General features: G+C 35.9%; 2 protein-coding genes across 2 annotated transcripts; both read right to left on the bottom strand.

Annotated features, from left to right (window-relative positions):
- Nucleotides 1–3190: 3190 nt before the first annotated feature.
- Nucleotides 3191–7237, bottom strand: LOC113561913. Its single transcript, XM_026969520.1, has 3 exons — nt 7185–7237; nt 6907–7085; nt 3191–4086 (listed from the first exon to the last, which is right to left on the bottom strand). Exons 1-3 carry the CDS (start codon nt 7235–7237, stop codon nt 3191–3193), a joined length of 1128 nt encoding a protein of 375 aa, XP_026825321.1.
- Nucleotides 7238–12640: 5403 nt separating this feature from the next.
- LOC105283251 (leucine-rich repeat extensin-like protein 6) lies at nt 12641–18640 on the bottom strand. Its single transcript, XM_011345859.2, has 2 exons — nt 18545–18640; nt 12641–12914 (listed from the first exon to the last, which is right to left on the bottom strand). Exon 2 carries the CDS (start codon nt 12900–12902, stop codon nt 12657–12659), a length of 246 nt encoding a protein of 81 aa, XP_011344161.1. The 5' UTR covers nt 12903–12914; nt 18545–18640; the 3' UTR covers nt 12641–12656.
- Nucleotides 18641–20764: the final 2124 nt, after the last annotated feature.

Genomic DNA, 20764 nt, shown 5'->3' with positions numbered 1-20764 from the left:
TTTTAGGTCAAGGAAACTTCCCTTTTACCTGGGATAGGACCCTATACAACCTGCTGGGGCGGATGGATGAACAGAGGGAGTTAAAATGATTAACACATCGGTGTCTAGTTAACTAAAAAAACATTTATTCAAATAAAACAAAGTATGTCTAGAACATATTTGGTTGAAAAAGAAAAATTTAAAGTGTATGTGTTGTTTTGTGTATATAATTGTGTAATTTGAAAATATAATTTTACTTGGAGATTATAATCAGTTATAAATTGAAACTAAACATAGCCGAAAGCTAAACGCTCTACTTCCTAAATCTATCTTCCAAATAAAGTCTAATTCTAAAAAACATAAAACTAAGGGGGAACAACTTAACCAATAAAATAATATATAAATGAAAACTACGGCGACCGATCTATTTCTAAAATCTATTTCTACATTAACACTAATCATTAATCAGGAAATATCGGCGCAAAAGGTGTACTGGGAATAGGATAGGAAATAGGTGTCCTCTGATTATGAGGGCAACCCCGGCGCCTGGGTCAGTATGCCGTAGGGCGGCCCTGAGTGAGGGGATAGGGAAAAAATCGGGGTCTATAACGATGGCATCAGGGGGAAGAGGGAATGCGACTTGCGGAAGGATGTGAAAGAACCGTTCACCCAGAACTGCAAGTGAACGGCTGACGAACTCCTCAACTATATGTTCGTCTCTCAAGGGCGACGGAGAAGGAGGAAGAGGAGGAGAATTCGGGAAATCCTAAAAATCAGCCGGTTGAACCGGTGAGTAGTGTCGTGAGGATGGAGCCGGGGAAATGGAAGGAGAGTGGCGGGGAGAGCTAGGCGGCGATGCCTGGATGGATGCTCGTGAAGAGGATTCGGACATAAAGAAATAACAAGAAGGCGGTGTAAGAGAAAGAGGAGGAAGGGATATAGATAGGGCAACGCTAGAAGGGGCTGAAGGACGTGAAAAGGAGTGCAATTGAGAAGAAAAAGAAGCAGAAGACGGAGTGGGTGACCGGGCTAAGGGTTCCAAAACTTGAACGGATAGCGATGACAATGGCCTAGGTGAGGGAGAGGAAATGATCAAGACGGAGGAAGATGAGGAAAGAGGGCGAGGAGGATCTACAATTATGACCGATGAACTGCCCGACGTTGTTGAGGGGGGCCGCGGATCGATCTCTGTCGCGATCTTTTTCCGCGGTGGTTCCGTCGTTGGATGGCCCCCAGACCACGACCCTTGGTTGGTATTAGATGGTCCCGCAACGGGAGACACACTTCGGGATCTTTTTCCGAAAGACACTTAAAACGGGCAAACGGAATGAGTCAGGGAGAAATGGATAGAAACAGGGTAGAAGAGACTAGAAGAAATTAAAAATGAAAGACGTCGGTGATGATTTAGCTGAGTGAAAGGAAAGAAAGGAAAAGAAAGATGTAACAGACTGAAGGTTCGCTTACTCTGTTGAAGGTGGGAATCGTCTGGTAATTCCTGTTATAATGAATCGATGTAGTGCTGGCCAATCAGAAGTTTGTTACTCTGCAGTGGCGTGTTGGTTCCCAGCAGAAAACTACCTGGTGTTATTGCACCTTGGAATGGTGCAGTGTTGCCAGGTCGTTTCGAAGGTTGTCCCCAAATGCGTATCTGAAAATCCTCCAAAATCCCCTAAGACTAGAAACAAATTCCCTAAATTTTCCCCTAATAGGTTAAAGAGCTACACAAAAGAAATTAAATTGAAATATAAGTATATTAGAAAATACAAAATATTATAATGTTACAGAGTGGAGTGAGTAAGCAAACTACGAAGGAACTATTATATATTAAGAAAATAAATATGTAATAATACACACACACACACACACATATGTGTGTGTGTGTGTGTGTGTGTGTATTATTACATATTTATTTTCTTAATATATAATAGTTCCTTCGTAGTTATATGTGTGTGTGTGTGTATTATTACATATTTATTTTCTTAATATATAATAGTTCCTTCGTAGTTATATAATTTCCAATGTAGAAATTTTAATATTTGAAATTTTTAATTTATAAGATGATCCTTTAATATAACTCCTGCTAGTTTATATATATTCATATTAATATCATATATATATATATATATATATATATAAATTACAAATCTTAAAAGTAAAAACTATACGATACATATATCGTAATATATATCGCTAAAACGTTTTATTGTATAATTTCAAATAATTCTAAGATTTCCAAATCGTTGTTAAGATTAGTGTCATCATACATTGATGTGTTGAATTTTTCGATCATCGATGTAGTTGGTTTGAAATCTACACAGGTAATATTTTTACTTTTCAAGTAATATCTAATTTTCATTAGAGCTTCTACCATATCTACAGAAAGTCGATTTCTTAATTTACATTTTATTATATTATAGGTGGAAAATGCTCTTTCTACGGTTGCATTGGAAATTGGTAATGAAAGTAATCCTAATGCTAATATACTAATATTTTCGAAACGTTGTTTTCCAGCACTATCTTTATCATTATATACTTCTGACCAAAATTGTAAGTAATTCTCTGTTTCATTCCATACTTTATTAGAAATTAAATCCCATTCTGATTGGCAATGTTCTACAGAAAACCTTGAAAACTGTGACACTATATCTATTATTTGAGTTCTCATTTGAGATGTGGTAGATTCAGGCATAAAAATTCTAATTTTTTGAAGAATATCAATGTTTTGAGTAAGTCTGTACTGGATTTCTTTGCAAATAGTTATCAAAAATTGTTTACATTTTAATTTTACATCTGTTATATCATCTTTTTTCATTGTTTTAGATATAATATCAAAATCATATCCATAAGTTATAGAATCTATGTGCATGGTATGCTGTTCAAAATTAAAGTTTGTTAACTGTACATCAGTAATTAACTCTAGTTGCCTAGGCACAACAATCTTTCGCAACATGCTTTTGTACAACATAAAGATGTCTTCAAATAATAGAAATGGATTAATATTCTCACTTTGGAAAAGCATGTTTGTTCGACATATAATTTCCAAATTGTCTTTTAAAAATATTAAATATGCTTTATAAGCTGGGCAATCCATTATTAAAAATAATTGTTCTGCCATGTAACATCTGTCTTCTATCATGGCCTTTTTAAAAAAAAGATACAAAGCATTCCATTGTAACAATATAGTATGTATAGCTGCATTTCGAGCTAACCATCATGTTCCTGATAATTTTGCTACTTTGTTTGGTACATCGCCTTTTAATTGTAAGCATAGATTCCTATATTCTATTATACGCTTTGGACTATGTGAGAAATAATTGTGAACCTCTCTTACAAAAAATTCCAGACGTTTGAGAAGTGCTTGGCAAGCTTTTTCTGCGCATAAATGGAGAGAATAACATACGCATTTTACTACAACAATATCTGGGACTTCTTTTTTCCAAAGAGTTGCAAAAGAATGTTGTCCCACCATCACATTAGCACCATCAACACCAATGCCAATTAAATTTTTTAATTTAAGGTTATCATTCAATAATTGTTGTTTTACAACAGTAAAAAGACTTTCTGCATCACATCTCTCTAATAATATTAATCTATAAAATGTGGTAATAATTTCTTTTCTTTTCACAGAGTAATATTTTATCATTATGCACATAACTTTATCAGAAGCAAGATCTGTGCTCTCGTCCACAATAATAGAAAACAAGGAATCAGCTATATCTTCTACTAACTCGAGAAACATACAAGGTGCAATAACTTTTTTTAATAACATTCTACATTTAGTTTTATGTAATCTTAAGTTAGATAATATTGTAGAGTTTGAATCTATTTTCGGAAGTAATTCACATAAATGATTAACTGTACTTATTGATGAATGTTCTGCAATAAAAATACTTAATTTTAATTCTGCTCTTTTTTGCGTATCTGTAAAATGCGGTGTTATATTAATATATTTATCTAATTTTGCTTCCTTGTCGAGTTTAACATGTCGCTCGTGTTTTGAAGATTTGCAATGATTAAGTAAATCCTTTTTATGAGCAAGTAAAGAACACTTGCAATATTTGCAATATGCTCGTGTCGTACATCCTGTTGGATCAGGTGCAAGCCATGCTAAAATGTAAATATTCGGTCAAAATTTTTAATTAACGATAGCTTTGTATGGATCATTAGTAAATCATGAAATTTTATATTTTGATTTTATATACAGGGTGTCCCGGGTTTTAACCGACAAACTGCGGGAGCATATTCTACTAGTGGAAATAAGAAAAAATTCTTATATCGAGTTTGCTTAAAAATGCTTTATTACAAAGTTATAAACCAATATTGAAAAGAAATATGAGATAAGTAACAACGGATTTTTTCACAAAAATAAAAATTATGTACGCAATGATTTAGTGACGAATTCAAAATGTTGTCCTTGCACATCGATACAAGCTAGACATCGACGTAGTACAGAATTTGTTACAGTACGACATTCCTGAAAATTTTGTTGCATCTCAGTAACTGAATTAGTAATTCGTTGCTTTAAATCTATCTGGTACTCTCCTGTTAGGAAATCTACGTTGATACTCTCGTACGGCAGCTCGTGCATTTCCGTCACAGAATCCGTACACGAAATGAATATCAAGTGTATTCCTCATTTGAAAACACTTTTGGCATTCTGATAGTAATTGCTAGTTCACACGACGATTGAAATCTAACAGCTACTATTGTGAAAGTAACAATCATACTGAATCGTTTCAACATAGTGAACATGAATACATGTGAATACACATAACATAAACATCTTCGACCTTCCAAATTCTACACTATGTTCCGTTGTTACTTATCTCATATTCCTTTTCAATATTGGTTTATAACTTTGTAATAAAGCATTTCTAAGCAAATTCGATATAAGAATTTTTTCTTATTTCCACTAGTAAAATATGCTCCCGCAGTTTGTCGGTTAAAACCCGGGACACCCTGTATATATATAAATTTTTTGTAAACATTTTTATTAAATATTTCATAAAATCAATTAAATTCCACAATTATTATATATTTAATTATTTTACTATGGCTCTAATGATCCATATATAGCCTGAATGAACAATGTAATCGACGAGACAAGGAATGTATTAAATATATTAATTAATATATATATATATATATAAAAATTAAGAGACGTACACATTAACTCTGGATCTTTCTCCCAAGCTTTATTATAAAATTGTGTGTATTTCTTTTTGTTCATCTTGCAAAATATTTTAGACAATTTTAGCACAATGCACGAATATTTCTATCTGTTGTAGACATATTGTAAAAACGTTTGTAACTTGTTTTATTACTATTCTTATATAAGATGTTAGGCTTTTATTTATAAAAGTATTGGTTCCCGCACACAGGGCGCAGCAAAGCTTGTCGCGTGGCGGACTTCAAAAAGTCCCCTAAAACTTCCCCTAAACTTATTATTCCCCTAAACAATCCCCAGGGAAAATTAAAAAACCCCAAATTTGGGGGAAAATCCCTCAACTTGGCAACACTGGAATGGTATAAGGCACTGAACTTTTCGCACAACACCAAGATAACCGGTTTCAATTTGAAACTGACTTCCGCACAACACCGTAATACAAGAAATGGTTATGAGCGCGAACGCTAAGAAAAAATGAATGAACTTCGTTCGCGAAGACGGTGAGAAAAATGAATGAGCTGCGTTCGCGAACACGGACAGAAATGAAAAAGCTGCCCTCCGGAGTGATCATCGCCTTTTTATAAGATAGGGATGACGTGGAAGAGAGGTAGCTTTTCCGGGAACCGTTTTTCGGGGAACCACCTTTCGGGGATCGTTTGTTAATTTAATTGCAAATAATCGACAGTCGGTCTATGAGCCGATAAGCCGCTCGCAGATGGTTCCTCCAGGCCGGAAGGGTTCCTTACAGAAGTCTCGCGCCGACACACGTGTGTCTGGACTCGCGGCTCCTGTGAGGGGTTTTACCTGGGGATGATCTGGCGCAGCTGTATCATTGCTCTTCCTGGAAGAGCGATACCGCAGTTACGCGCGACCGAATTTGTTGCAATGCGGCTTAGCGTCTTTCAATTCAAATGATAGGGGTCTAATATCGCGCCTGTCCGGACACGTGCGTCAAAACCCGCGGCTCTTGTGAGGGTATTTTCCCGGAAATATTCTGACATAACTGTAACCTTTGTTTTTTTACTAATCCCTCACTGAGGCCCTTCTGATCACACGCGACCGGATCGACGTGTCGCGTCACATTGTTCGATAATTAAAAAGAATATCGTTATATTTCCTGGAAGCAAGGAACCGTTCAGTCTCTGGACGTAACGCTGGCTAACATATGCTAGATGGTCAGCAATAGATAAACTAAAATCTCTGCTTTTTCAAACGCGATATACTGCACGTCGACGGGATTTGTCAGTCTAATAATGCAGCAACCGTTTTTCCCTTTACCACGAGAGAAAATCATCGATGAAGTTAGAGAAGAGCGTTTCGTCTTAAGATGGGGGCGCTTATGTGGATTTTCTTGCGAGTACTCTGTACGGCACCATTTGAGATATATACGAGTTTTTAACATCTTCGTGTATCACAGCGTCTAGGGCAAGGGATCGTCTGCACAGCCCTACTGATGAGTCTGCAGACGATCTTAAAACGCTCCTCTCTAACTTCATCGATGATTTTCTCTCGTGGTAAAGGGAAAAACGGTTGCTGCATTATTAGACTGACAAATCCCGTCGGCGTGCAGCATATCGCGTTTGAAAAAGCAGAGATTTTAGTTTATCTATTGCTGACCATCTAGCATATGTTGGCCAGGTTTGATCGAAGAAAATATTTATCTGAGATATTCTTTCTATTTTTGTTATAAAGCCCGTATCAGACTACATATTGGAGATTGGAGATTGCGAATGGGAGATTGAAATTTAACCAATCAGAACAAAGCAATCTGGGTCTGCTTTGTTTTGATTCGTCAAATTCCAATCTCCAATTCGCAATCTCTAGAGTCCTAGATATAAGAGAAGCGACATTGAAATCGATACATGCGATATACCGATAAGCCACCATCTTGTTTTCTCCATATGCGAGGTACAAGAAGGTCAAAGCAGGTTCTGCCGTTCTAAAAAAGAAAAAGAACATCATATAAAACAGTTTAATATTGCTTTCAATATGTAGGATTTGATTTATATGTAATAAATACTTAGATAAAAGTACTTACATCGTAATTAATAACTGCTTGCCTGTACACATAATTGCTTTAAAAGTAGTCATCTAACCTTATTTTATTGCACCATAGTAGCAAACAAAATGGCGCTCATCACGTGATTTACCTGGCCAATCAGACGATATTCTTCAATGTCGCTTCTCTTATATCTAGGACTCTAGCAATCTCCAATCTCCAATACGTAGTCTGATACGGGCTTAAGACTGACTTGTATTACTTTTAATAACATGTAATGTGTTCAACACAGAAATGTGTAGACTGCAATACTTGTGATGTTAAGGGGATGCTGGAGCTGCTAGTGAACTTCTTCGCGATGGTGCTGCCATCGCACAATATTTGCACAATAAAATGCTTTTTACAAAAATTTGGCAATTTGTACGCACAAAATTGCACCCATGCCCTCTCGGAATAAAATAAAGGAATATAATGAAGCTTTTAAAAGTGCCTTTAGAAGTGTAATAAAAAAGAAATTTATAATCTTCTTTACAGAATCAAGTCACCGCAACACCACCGTCTGGCCGAGGACCATGTGCAGGCCCAAGTCCCTACTCGGGACTCGCCGCGGCTCCGGCAGCTTAGCAGCGCGAGGACACCGGTGTCCCTCCGCCACTCGCCCAAGGCAGGCGACGGCGAGATTTTTAGAATGGTAAAAATTCCCATATCCCCCGGCCCCTCCCCCCAAGGCGGGGGTCGAACCTGATGCAGGTTTTCCCCGCGTCAAAACAAAAAAACAAAAAAAACATTACTACAGTGATTGAGCCAAAGAGGTCTATGAAGTGACTTTATCTTGTGTTATCTCAGAAGGGGAGCATTTCCGGACCCATGTTTATATGGATATTTTGCTTTGTTTTGATACGTAGCGTCTGTGGTTAAAGTTTGACGAGACCTTTTAGAAACACCCTGTATACGATTATATATGATGATGTATAAAATATTATCTTACAATTATACAAAATCACAATTTTACAAAAGATAATGCGCAAATTACTTTTCTACTTATTTTTCAATTATTTTTCTTATTATTTGTTCTACATATATGTGATCAGAAATTATACAAGAGAAAGAAAGTATGTATGGACATATATGGACATATTTGATACATAATTTTATATGTTTCTATATAATTACGTACAGTTTTATATGATGATCTATAAAAATTTTTTTACCGGGATTGTTCTTCCAAATCTTGAGAGTAAACCTCTACAAGAGTTTTGGTGCTTACTTGCATTTCATCGCTCGCTCTTTCTGTCTCTCATTCACTCACGCAGTCATTCAGTCTCTTTCTAATCAGTCAATCGTTATTTCATGTTTTTGGAATATTTCATTTCACGTTCTCGCTTCTTTCCTTCACTATATTTATGAAGACCCGTTATGATATTCTTTCTTTCATACCGCTTGTATTCTTTACATTCTTTGCATTTTTGCAAACATAGGAATAAATGTATATTGTATATATAAAATTTTTATGCATTGATTGCTCGCAGATAATGTCCATTCACGCCTATTTATTTTATTTCTTTGCCGTATAACTTACGTATGAATGTATTAAATAAATGTATATAATATGAATATATTATATGTATATATACATATACACATTTTTATTTTATAGTAGAATATGAAGTATTAAAAATATAAGTTATAGTTTTCTTTTATATTAATAAATATAACTATAATATAATAATATAATATAATAATATAATAACATAATATAATATGTATTCTTTACATATACTAAATGTTCTTAACATGTACTACATAAACATAATTTAAATATATGTATATGTATTATATGAATATATGTATGTTTTTTTACAACTAATTGTTAAAAAATAATTTTGTTTATTGTATACATGTAAAGAATACATGTTATATTATATTATTATTTTATATTACATTATCATAGGCATATTTATTAATATAAAATAAAACTATAACTTATCCTATACAGCACAAGATCGTTCTATGATCATTCATAGAATAATATCGGAGAATGTTTAGAATATTCTCATATAATACTTCAGAGTTTCTGTGAACCTTCCATGGAACATTTGAAGTAGACAAAAACTCACATTCTCTGAATGTTCTACAAATATTCTCTAGCATATTCTATGAACATTTTGCGTATGTTATGGACTGTTTCTATAGGATATTCTACACTCTAAATAATAAGTGTTTGAAATTTCAAACACTTTCGTTATCGCCGTTTTCAAGATGTTTATTAATGTTTGACATTTCAAACATTTATAAGTGTTGGGTTTGTGAGTTGGTGTTTAATTATATTACACGCGTAAGGTGTTTGATTTTCTACTTAATTAAAATTTCCTGCAAATCAAATGTTTATATGTTTGAAGTCTAACGAATTTGTTGGCGCGTAGTGGTTGAATTGGTTCCTAGAGCGAGAGATTACTGCATCTTAGTCTGACCATCAGATTATTAGATATTCCCAGTGTATCGCGATTTAATAAATATCTTGTTAGGCAACTCTTGCTCGCGAGAAACTGCGCCGCGAGCGCCATCTGGTTTGTTGAAATTTTGTAAGAATTTAGTGCTTAAATTTGTGTTTGTTTCATAAGTGTGTAATTAGAAAGTGTTTGAAATATAAATCTGTTTGACTTTCTAATAATCAAACACAAATTGTGTTTTATTTTGTTTCCGTTTAAAAATCAAACGTATATATCTGTTTAATTTGACTCATGTTTGATTTTAGCAAAACAATTTTAATATGTATATATATATAGCAATGTTTGATACAAAAGTGTTTGAAACTCAAACGCTTTTCCACTTGCGTTTGATAAGTCAAACATTATTTCTGCTTAAATGTGTATAATCCAAACACTTAATTACGATGAAGCCATTTTTAGAGTGTATAGGATATTCTAGGAATATTGTGGGAAATATTATAAGAAATAAAATATTATAAGAATATTCATTGAAATATCATTAGAATATTCTGAGTACTTACCAAATAACATACCAATAACATTTAGAACATTCGTGGAACTATTTATGAATATTCTTTTCGAATATTCTTAGAATATATGGAAATCATGTTAGAATATTCTCCGAATATTTTGTGCTGTATGGGATACGTATAGAATGTTGCGTCCGGGGCGTCTTCGGAGCGCGCAGCTGATTGCGATCAGCTCGTAACACCGGGTGGTTCCAAAACACGGAGCCACCCTGGACACAACAATAATACTTCATGTATATTATAAAATAAAAATGTATACATATACATATATATATGTATGTGTGTGCGTGCGTGTGTGTATGATATAGATTTTATAATATTCATTACATTTATTTTATGGATTCATACGCAACTTATACGGTAAAGAAATAAAATAAATAGAAGTAAATGGGCATTATATCTGTGAATAATCAATGCATAAAAATTATATATATATATATATATATAATATATACAGTTCTTCTTACGTTTGCGAAAATGCAAACGATGTAAAGAGTAAAAGGGACATGAAAGAATATTCGGATAATCAGAGTGAAAACAGAGAAGCGCGAACATGATGAAACAAAAAATGTCAAAGGCATGAAACAACGATATAGTAAACGACTGATTAGAAAGAAACTGAATGACTGCGTGAGGCAGTGATGGGAGAAATGGGATTTTTACACACACGGCAACGGAGCAAGAGGGGATGAATGGTCACATACGCAGACAACGTCCGTCTGTCCGTGAGCGCTCGGAGCATTGGGCAACTTTGGGGCAGTCAAAAGATACAGACGCCGCTCAATTCAGAAATTCTGAATACGGCGTAAGCAGCAGATTCACCTTTATTCTTAATAAAAATATATATATAACAATATATAATATTGTTAGAGGATAATTTCTCATAATGATAAATCTCGATAGACGGAGATATCGATAGATTAATCGATAGCTAATCGATGCGAGCGATGGCGCTGATGCGGGCACATCTTCTTAATAAAACCAGTACACGCGTTCGTGCTCTACCTCTGTCGAGTTCCGTACAGTACAGCTCTCTAGAGTAGAGACTGAGTTTCTTTTCTCTTAATTATTTCTCATTGTATGAACTTCTTTGGTTACTTATTACTTGTTAGAATAAACTCTGTGTGTTAAAACCAAAGTGCTCCGATTTCTCCGGTTACCTCGCCCTTTCCGCTCCAACAAATATAATTCTTATTATATATATAATATAATGAATAAAGGTGAATCTGCTGGTTACGCCGTATTCAGAATTTCTGATTAGAGCGGCGTCTGTATCTTTTGACTGCCCCAAAGTTGCCCGATACTCCCCGAGTGCTCACGGACAGACGTTGTCTGTGTATGTGACCATCCATCCCCTCTTGCCCCGTTTCTGTGTGTGTAAATATCCCATTTCTCCCATCACTGCCTCACGCAGTCATTCAGTTTCTTTCTAATCAGTCGTTTACTATATCGTTGTTTCATGCCTTTGACATTTTTTGTTTCATCATGTTCGCGCTTCTCTGTTTTCACTCTGATTATCCGAATATTCTTTCATGTCCCTTTTACTCTTTACGTCGTTTGCATTTTCGCAAACGTGAGAACTGTATATTAATTATATATATGTATATATAATTTTTATACATTCATTATTCACAGATAATGCCCATTCACTTCTATTCATTTCATTTCTTTGCCGTATTAGTTACGTATGAATCTATAAAATAAATGTAATGAATATAGATTATATATATATATATATATATATAGGGTGTCCCAGAATTGTGTATGAAGCTCTCGTGAGCGGGTAGAACGCTTCGAACTGAGAAGAAAAGTCCTTTACCGTTTTGAAATTTTCGCAATAGTTGACGAGTTATTAATTATTAAAAATCGCTATATTAGTCCGGCTTACCGCCGAATGCAAGCGCGCGGCGAGATGCGACCGCCTAGAGATCAAAGTTGCTAGGCGAGCGAAGAATTGTTTATTACAAGTCGCTCCTGCCTAGCCATTGCCACTTGTAATAAACAATTCTTCGCTCGCCTAGCAACTTTGATCTCTAGGCGGTCGCATCTCGCCGCGCGCTTGCATTCGGCGGTAAGCCGGACTAATATAGCGATTTTTAATAATTAATAACTCGTCAACTATTGCGAAAATTTCAAAACGGTAAAGGACTTTTCTTCTCAGTTCGATGCATTCTACCCGCTCACGAGAGCTTCGTACACAATTCTGGGACACCCTGTATATATGTAAAATCTATATCATACACACACGCACACACACACTGATGGCGTGAGGGAAGAGAGAGAGAAAGAGCGAGTGACCAGCGAAGGAACCAAAACGAGCGATCGAGTGAACATATGATGTAACTTTTCAATATTGTACTTTTTCATAAATTTTTTTAAGCAATCTTATTCCGATAAAAGGATGTCTGGGAATTGTCTGGAAATTTGTTTGGGAATTGTGCACATATAACAAAAAATACAATAGATATATATTTTATGTATTTAGTTATTTTTCATCGGTATGGTGAATATTGGGGGTATGGTGGGTATGTGTATGGGTACGGTGCAGGCGGTGCATATCCATATGCTGTCGGCGGCGGCGGTGCGTATGCTGGATAGGCTGTAGGTGGCGGCGGTGCGTAAAATGGATACGCTGTAGGCGGCGGCGGTGGGTACGGTCCGTATGTTGGAGGCGGCGGTGGTGGTGGCGGACCATAACCCATTCTCCTCCTCTCTTGTTGCAGCGCCCGACGTACCATATTTTTGACGTGCTGAATAACAGAAAAAAACATTTTTTTACTCTAAAAAAATGATGTTAATCGACCAACTGGCTGTATGTAATTTTTATTAAAAAAACAACGTTTCGATCGTAATTGCGATCCTCTTCAAGGATCGTTAGTCAAATAAAAAATATGAAATTGTTGTACATCAGATTATAAAAACCATGGAGTTGTCACATTAAATGTAAAATGTATAAAAACATAAAAGTAGTAAATTATAATTAAAATGTATGTTAACTGTAAGACTTATCAAAAGAATGAAAAGAAATGAAACGTGTAAGCAAAATAAGCACTTTTTCTTACTTACACGTTTCTTTTCTTTTCATTCTTTTGACAAGTCTTACAGTTAACATACATTTTAATACTTTTTATGTTTTCATACATTTTACATTTAATGTGACAACTCCATGGTTTTTATAATCTGATATACAACAATTTCATATTTCTGATTTGACTAGCGATTCTTGAAAAGGATCGCAATCACGATCGAAACGTTGTGTTTTTTTGAATAAAAATTACATACAGCAAGTTGGTCGATTAAGATAAACTGACGAAAATTTCCTTTCTAATTATACATTTTATTAATACATCTAAAATAATGTAATATATATGTGCGTGCGTGTGTGCGTGTCGTGTGCGTGCGTGCGATGCGTAACGTAAGCGTGTGTGCGTGAAAAGGAAAGAAGTAAGGAATGAGTGAACGAAGGAATGAGCGAGCGAGCGAATATGTGAACGAGCAAAGAAGTAAAAGGGAGAGCGAACAAGAGAGTCAGCGAAGAAACGAGAGAGAGAGATGATGATGAAAGACATTTATTAGCTGCATTAGCTACATAATAAATCATACATAATAGTTCCTCCTTACTTATCACTTGTATATAAAATACTCTCAATACTAATATACATTTGCTTCCCTTCCCCTTCCTTTAATATGATCCGCCAGCAATTTTCTGAAACTTTTCAGTCTTTCCTCACTTCTTAACTCTATCGGTAAATCATTATACATTCTCAGCCCATCGTGTAATAATCCTTTCTGTTCCTCTCTAGTCTTATACTTTTCAATATATAAATTACCTCTTTGCCTTGTACCTATTCCGTCTTCATTTTGCACTAATTTTATTTTGTCCTGTAAGTATTTTGGACATAAACCATTTACCATTTTATACACTAATATGCAAACACTATATTCAATTCTTTCCTTAATTGACATAAAGTATAACGCTTCTAACATGTCCATAATTCTGACTCTTTTGTTACATCTGAGTATAATTCTCATACTCTGATTTTGCAATTTCTGTAAGTGTTGCATATTCGTTTTACTTACACTCACCAAAATAGATGCACAATAATCGAATATTGGGGCAATTATGGCTCTATATATTATACATCTCATGTTCGCTAATATATCCATCCCTACTCTTCTCATAATACCCAATTTCGCTCCTACCTTTTTACTAATATAATCAACGTGTTTCGAGAAATTCAAATTGCTATCAATTATTATACCCAGATATTTAATTTTACTCACTACCTCCAATATCCTATTTTGCAATCTGACCTTTATACAATCCTCCATTGCCTTCCTTCTCACCCCTCTTATCAACATAACCTTCGTCTTATCAATGTTTACACACAGCCTATTTATCATTAACCATTCTTCTATTTTTACCATTTGCTCATTTAAATTATCATTAATTTCCATACTTGAATGTCCTATCGTATAAATCAGAGCATCATCCGCAAACAATCTTATTCTACATTTATTATTAATCATCTCTGTAATATCATTTATATATATTAAAAATAGCAACGTTCCCAAAACAGTTCCCTGCGGAACCCCTAAATCTACAATAATGGAAGGTGACAAGATCCCATTAAATTTTACTCTTTGTGTTCTATTTTCTAAATAACTTTTAAACCAACTTAATACTGCTCCCTTTATTCCAAACCATTGCAATTTTTTTATCAATATTTCCTTGTCAACTATTTCAAACGCCCTTCTTAGGTCCAAAAATACCACTCCTATCATCATTCCATCCCCTATTACTCTTTTCCACTCTGAAGCTACCCACTGCAAAACAGTTTCGCATGAATGTTTCTTTCTAAAACCCGACTAACATTCACTAATCATCTCGTTATTTTCTAAGAACTCAACTATTTGCTCGTGCACTACTTTCTCCAAAATTTTTTCATAAACTGGCAATTTATTTACCGGCCTGAATTCCTCAATTTTATTCGTTCCTTTAACTTTTGGTATTGGAACTACTATCGCTTCTTTCCATTCCTTGGGGAACATTCCTTCTTCAAAAGACTTATTAAATACGTGACATATCTTTCCTGCTGCTACTTCAACTACATGTTTCATTATTTCAACAGTTATGCCTTCTTCTGTACCCGCCTTGTTTTCTAAATTTCTTACTATTTTTACTAAATGCTCTGTTTCGATTTGAGCAAATGTTTCAAAAACACTATCGTTGTAGTTCCTATCTTTTATACTGCATTCTCCATCATCCATATTCGTCAATACTTTAATACTATCTATGAAATAATGATTAAATTTATCAGCCATTTCCTCCATCCCCTTAATAATTCTATTTCCTAATTGCACTTCCATATATTCCTTATCAGTTACTTTACCTTTCACTAATTCTTTTAATACTCTCCACATTTGTTTCGGATCCTTTTAATTTTTATCTAGGTTTTCTTCCATATATCTTCTTTTCGTTTTCCTGCATACATCTACAACCTTGTTTCTTAGCTGTTGAAATATCTTCCAATCCTCCTCATTACCACTCACACGAGCCACCCTATGTGCTTCATCCCTTTGCCTTATTGCTTGATATACGTCTTCACAATACAATTGCTTTCCCTGCCATTTCCTTCTTAACAAAATTGTTTTTTGAGGTGCAGTTACATCAAGACAATTGATAATTTCTTTTACTACAGAGTTTGCTAACATATTAATATTATCTCCTTCAATAGCATCTAAACCGCTCCTTATCATTCCCTTAAATTTATTTATGTCCATTCGCTTATAATCTCTGTATAAAATTAACTTGTTCTCATTTGCTACCAGCTTTCCATCCCAATATAACACTATTGCAGAATGATCCGTAATCTTGGGTTCGTGCCAAACTGCAACATTCATTTCAACATTAGAAAAGATTAAATCAATTATTGTTTGAGAATTTCTTACAATTCTTGTTTCTTCTCTTATAAGTTATTTCAATCCTATAGAACTCATTACTCTAATTAACTTTCTCTGAATATACTTATCTACCTTCATATCTATATTAAAATCTCCCATGATTATCACGTTATCATTCTGCATATTGTTGACGCATTCTTCTTCAATATAATCAATAAAGCCATTTTCACTACCATTTGGCGAATTGTAAACTACCATAATTGTACCTATATAATCTTTATCCTTAATTTTAACTGATATTGTCCACCACTTCTTCTCACAATTTTTTATCGCTATTATATCAAATTTAATTCTTCTATCTATATATAACAGTACCCCTCCTGTTCTGCTAGATTCCGAATCACCTCGCACGCATACATAATCACTGATGTTTAATTCATGATCCTCTATTTTCTTCGTTACATGCGTTTCTGTAAATCCTATTATACTAGGCTTATATCTCCTTATCAAGACATTCTCTATTTCATCCTTGTGCATTAAGAAACCCTACGCATTTAAGCATATTACTTTGCCTTTTTCCCTATTTACATCCGTTAATTGCTAATTACATTGAATTCTGTCTCTTTGCTTTTCCATTTCTTTCCTTAGACATGGACAATTATTATCGTACGCCGAGTGATTCGTCTTTAAGTTTTTAATGTTATAAACCCTAATTTTTTCCTCACAATTAATGCACTTTCTTGTCTCGCTATTACAATCTTTCGTCGCATGTTGATCTACACATTTTCCGCATATTTCTTTTGATTTTGAACAATCTTTCGCAAAGTGATAATAACCACAACACTTAAAACACCTTAAAATCCCTACATAGTCTTGTACTCTGCATATATTCCAACCAATCTTTAACTTTTCCAGTTGTGGAAATCTCTCTCTCGTCTCCGCATTCACCACCGCCACCACCGTCATCCTCTTCGAATTTGCTCTCACCACCTTATGTATTATTTTCCCTTCAATGGAGTTCATCCGCAGTCCATTTTGATCTCTTATTTTTTCCCAGAAACCCTGTTCATCCTCGCAATCCTCCTTGTCCACAAATATCTTCAATTTAATTTTCCTCCTCCTTGGTGCCTGCACTTCATATTAATCCCCTAGATCTCTTGCAACTTCGTCCTTCAGCTTTTCCGCTTGATCCTTATTCTCACATCCAATCACGACAGCTCCTCCTGCTACCTTCTTCATTTTCGTAATTCCGACACCTAACTTCGCTATATCAATTCTTTTAATATCTTTTTTTGTATTCTCACTTAAATTATTCTTTTCTCCGTTCTTTGGTTTGACAATTAATATCGATTCTCTTTAGTTTTTTACAGCTCCACTGTAGCTTTTCTTTATCTCTCCTGTTTCCGAATTTGTCACCGATGTATGACATAATCCCTTTTGCAATTCAGTTTTCACTGTTTCATTTAATATATTTACTCCTTCACTCTTCCAGTTTTGTATCTCCTCCTTCACTCTTCCAGTTTTGTATCTCCTCCTTCACTCTACCCATCTGTTCGACTATAACTTGCTTTAGTTCCTTTTTAATATCCTCACATTCACATCTAATTATTTCCATAATTAATGACTTGATTTCCTTTTTACCCGTTATTTCATCCTTTATCTCTCTAATTGTTTTCACAATCCAATCGATTCTCATATCCATCGTTGTTGTTGACTTACTCGAGCTCCCCGATGAATCTGCTGCTACTCCCACAGACCCTACGGATCCTATTCTCTCCCTACTACTTCCTGCCGCTATCTCTCTCTTCATTTCCTCTCTGTCACTGTCGATTTTTAATTCTTCGAAAGGACCTTCGCATTTTACCAACTCCTGGCACCTATTGTACACTTGATGTTTGCTTGCACATCCTGGATGGTAAAACAGTTTTACACATTTCCTGCACTGAAGCACGATGTTCTTTATCTCTTTCTTACATGCAGAGCACTTGTACTCTGCATATCTAGCCATGTCGATAATACCGACCGACATGACTTGTAACACATCCAATAGGTGTGTTTGTTTCCACACTCATCACACACTACGTGACCCTTACATGTCAGCACTATTATGGCCGACCGTCACCATCAACCAAGTTCAAGAAAGAAATTCACTTCTCTTGACCAGACAATATCCGTCCTGACTAGATAACACTCGCACCTGCTCTTCCTTACATAAGTGCATCCTGGACAACTCTCTTGCTTATCTGCACTATACTTCCACTAAAAAACTATGAACTCTATGGAGCCCTCTCACACACGTCAGTCTCAAAGAGAAGAGAGAGAGAGAGAGAGAGAGAGAGAGAGAGCGACTTAAGATACGTCTCCACATGAACGAACAAAAACTAACCTAACAAATTATAATTATAAAAAATTGTGCCGTATAGCTCTGAGTTGCATGCACTAACCACCAAAACAAAATTATTGAAAAAGTACTTACTTTATGCGATACGGGCGCCCCTCTTCCTCTTCCTCTATCTCGTGACGGTCAATCCGTTACGGTTGATGACGACGGCGATGGTGCTGTCGACATCAACACAGTTGACGGGGGCCACGGGGCTGCCCCGTCGGCGGTGGTGGTGGCGATGGCGGTCGTGGCGACGGCGGTGGCGATGGTACCATCGCCGTCATCAATGTTGTTGACGGAGGCAACGTTTCCGGCCGATCGGTTGCGCCTTCGCTTTTTGCTGTAATAAAAAAATGTTAATTATGTATTTTACATTATTTATGTTAATTATATATGTGTGTGTGTATATGAAACATATATTCTTACCTTTTTTATAAGTTTGTCGCGGCATGATCGTAGCACGTCTCAATTACAAATGGCGCGAGCAAAACAGGGAGTCAGGGAGGCCGGCCGATATCGACGGAAAACAAATGAAGATCTTGTACATATGTCAAGATCTCGGATGGTGTGTGCAATGCCGACGATAGTCCGCGTTTCGCGAATAACATTTTGCACCCCTTTTTCAAATATACTATATAATAAAAAAACTGAACTTTTAAACTAAAAAAGAAATGTCGAAATGTTGAACTATTTTCAATACATATTTCATATAAGGTACCCTATAGTAATATCAGATTATAGATATATTTAAAATAAATAAATTTATGTATTACTAATTGTGTATTATGTATCTTTATAATATTACCGTACAGGGTGTCCCAGACCTAACGTAACACCGGTTAATGGTAGATACCTAAGGTGATTCTGAGACGAATTTTCCTCTTGCAAAATGTCGAGGGTGGCGTAGTTTCGGTGCTATAATGGATTGAAGATGTCCTATCCATGTAGAGAATTTTCCCGCGTTCAGTGATGGTGGGTCGAAGGGGTCCCGCGCATCGCGCACACTTCAATTTGATCTTAATTTTTCACGGCTGTTCAAATTGAAGTATGCGCAATGCGCGGAACCCCTTCGACCCATCGTCACTGAACGCGAGAAAATTCTCTACATGGATAGGACATCTTCAATCCATTATAGCGCCGAAACTACGCCACCCTCGACATTTTGCAAGAGGAAAATTCGTCTCAGAATCACCTTAGGTATCTACCATTAACCGGTGTTACGTTAGGTCTGGGACACCCTGTATACAACTTATAATTCATAAATGTATATATTAGGTTGGCAAATAAGTTCGTTCGGTTTTTGCTTCGGTGCAACTTCTTTCCAATTCACTCTTGTTTTTCTCGATACTATCGCGCAACTTCAGAGTGCATTTAAAAGCACATGTTTCACATAACCTTTCTGTAAATTTTGGTTTGACTAACATCAATATTGTGTGTGCTGCGTAGCTGTAAAAATGGAAGTAAATAACGTGCATTATCGTCATATTTTGCTCTATTATTTCAAGAAGAGCAAACGAGCTGCAAAGGCTCATAAAAAGATATGCCGTGTTTATGGAGATGATGCCTTAACAGAACGCGTATGTCAAAAGTGGTTCACCAAATTCCGTTCTGGAGATTTTGACGTCAATGATGCGCCTCGCTCCGGTCGCCCGATCGAGATTGATTCAAGTAATGTCAAAGCTATCAACGATAAAAATCCATCCCAATCGGTGCGAGAGATTGCTACAGCACTTAATATATCTCATATAAAGCGTAGAAAACAATTTGCGCCAACTGGAATACGTTTCTCGGCTCAATGTGTGGGTGCCGCATGAATTAACCGAGGCCAACTTGGCCACTCGCATATCCATCTGTGATTTGCTGCGGAAACGTCAAGAAAACGATCCATTTTTGAAGCGGTTAGTGACAGGAGATGAAAAATGGGTCGTCTATGAGAATGTAACGCGGAAAAGATCATGGGGACACAGCAGCGAGCCACCACAAACAACCTCGAAGGCAGGATTGCATCCGAAGAAGATCATGCTCTCCGTATGGTGGGATTTCAAAGGTGTCACTTACTACGAGCTGTTACCGTCAAGCAAAACAATTGATTCAACCATATACTGCTCGCAGTTAACAAAATTGGACCAAGCACTCCGCAAAAAACGTCCAGAATTGATAAATCGAAAAGGTGTTGTCTTCCACCACAATAACGCCAGACCTCACACATCATTGACAACTCGGAACAAATTACTCAGTCTTGGCTGGGATGTTTTGCCTCATCCTGCGTATTCACCGGACCTGGCCCCTTCCGATTATCATTTATTCCGGTCG

This window comes from Ooceraea biroi, chromosome 1, assembly GCF_003672135.1.
Source record: "Ooceraea biroi isolate clonal line C1 chromosome 1, Obir_v5.4, whole genome shotgun sequence".
In the NCBI taxonomy this organism is placed as follows: domain Eukaryota; kingdom Metazoa; phylum Arthropoda; class Insecta; order Hymenoptera; family Formicidae; genus Ooceraea; species Ooceraea biroi.
Note: the sequence above shows the minus strand (reverse complement) of the source record. Positions and strands in the feature narration are given on the sequence as shown.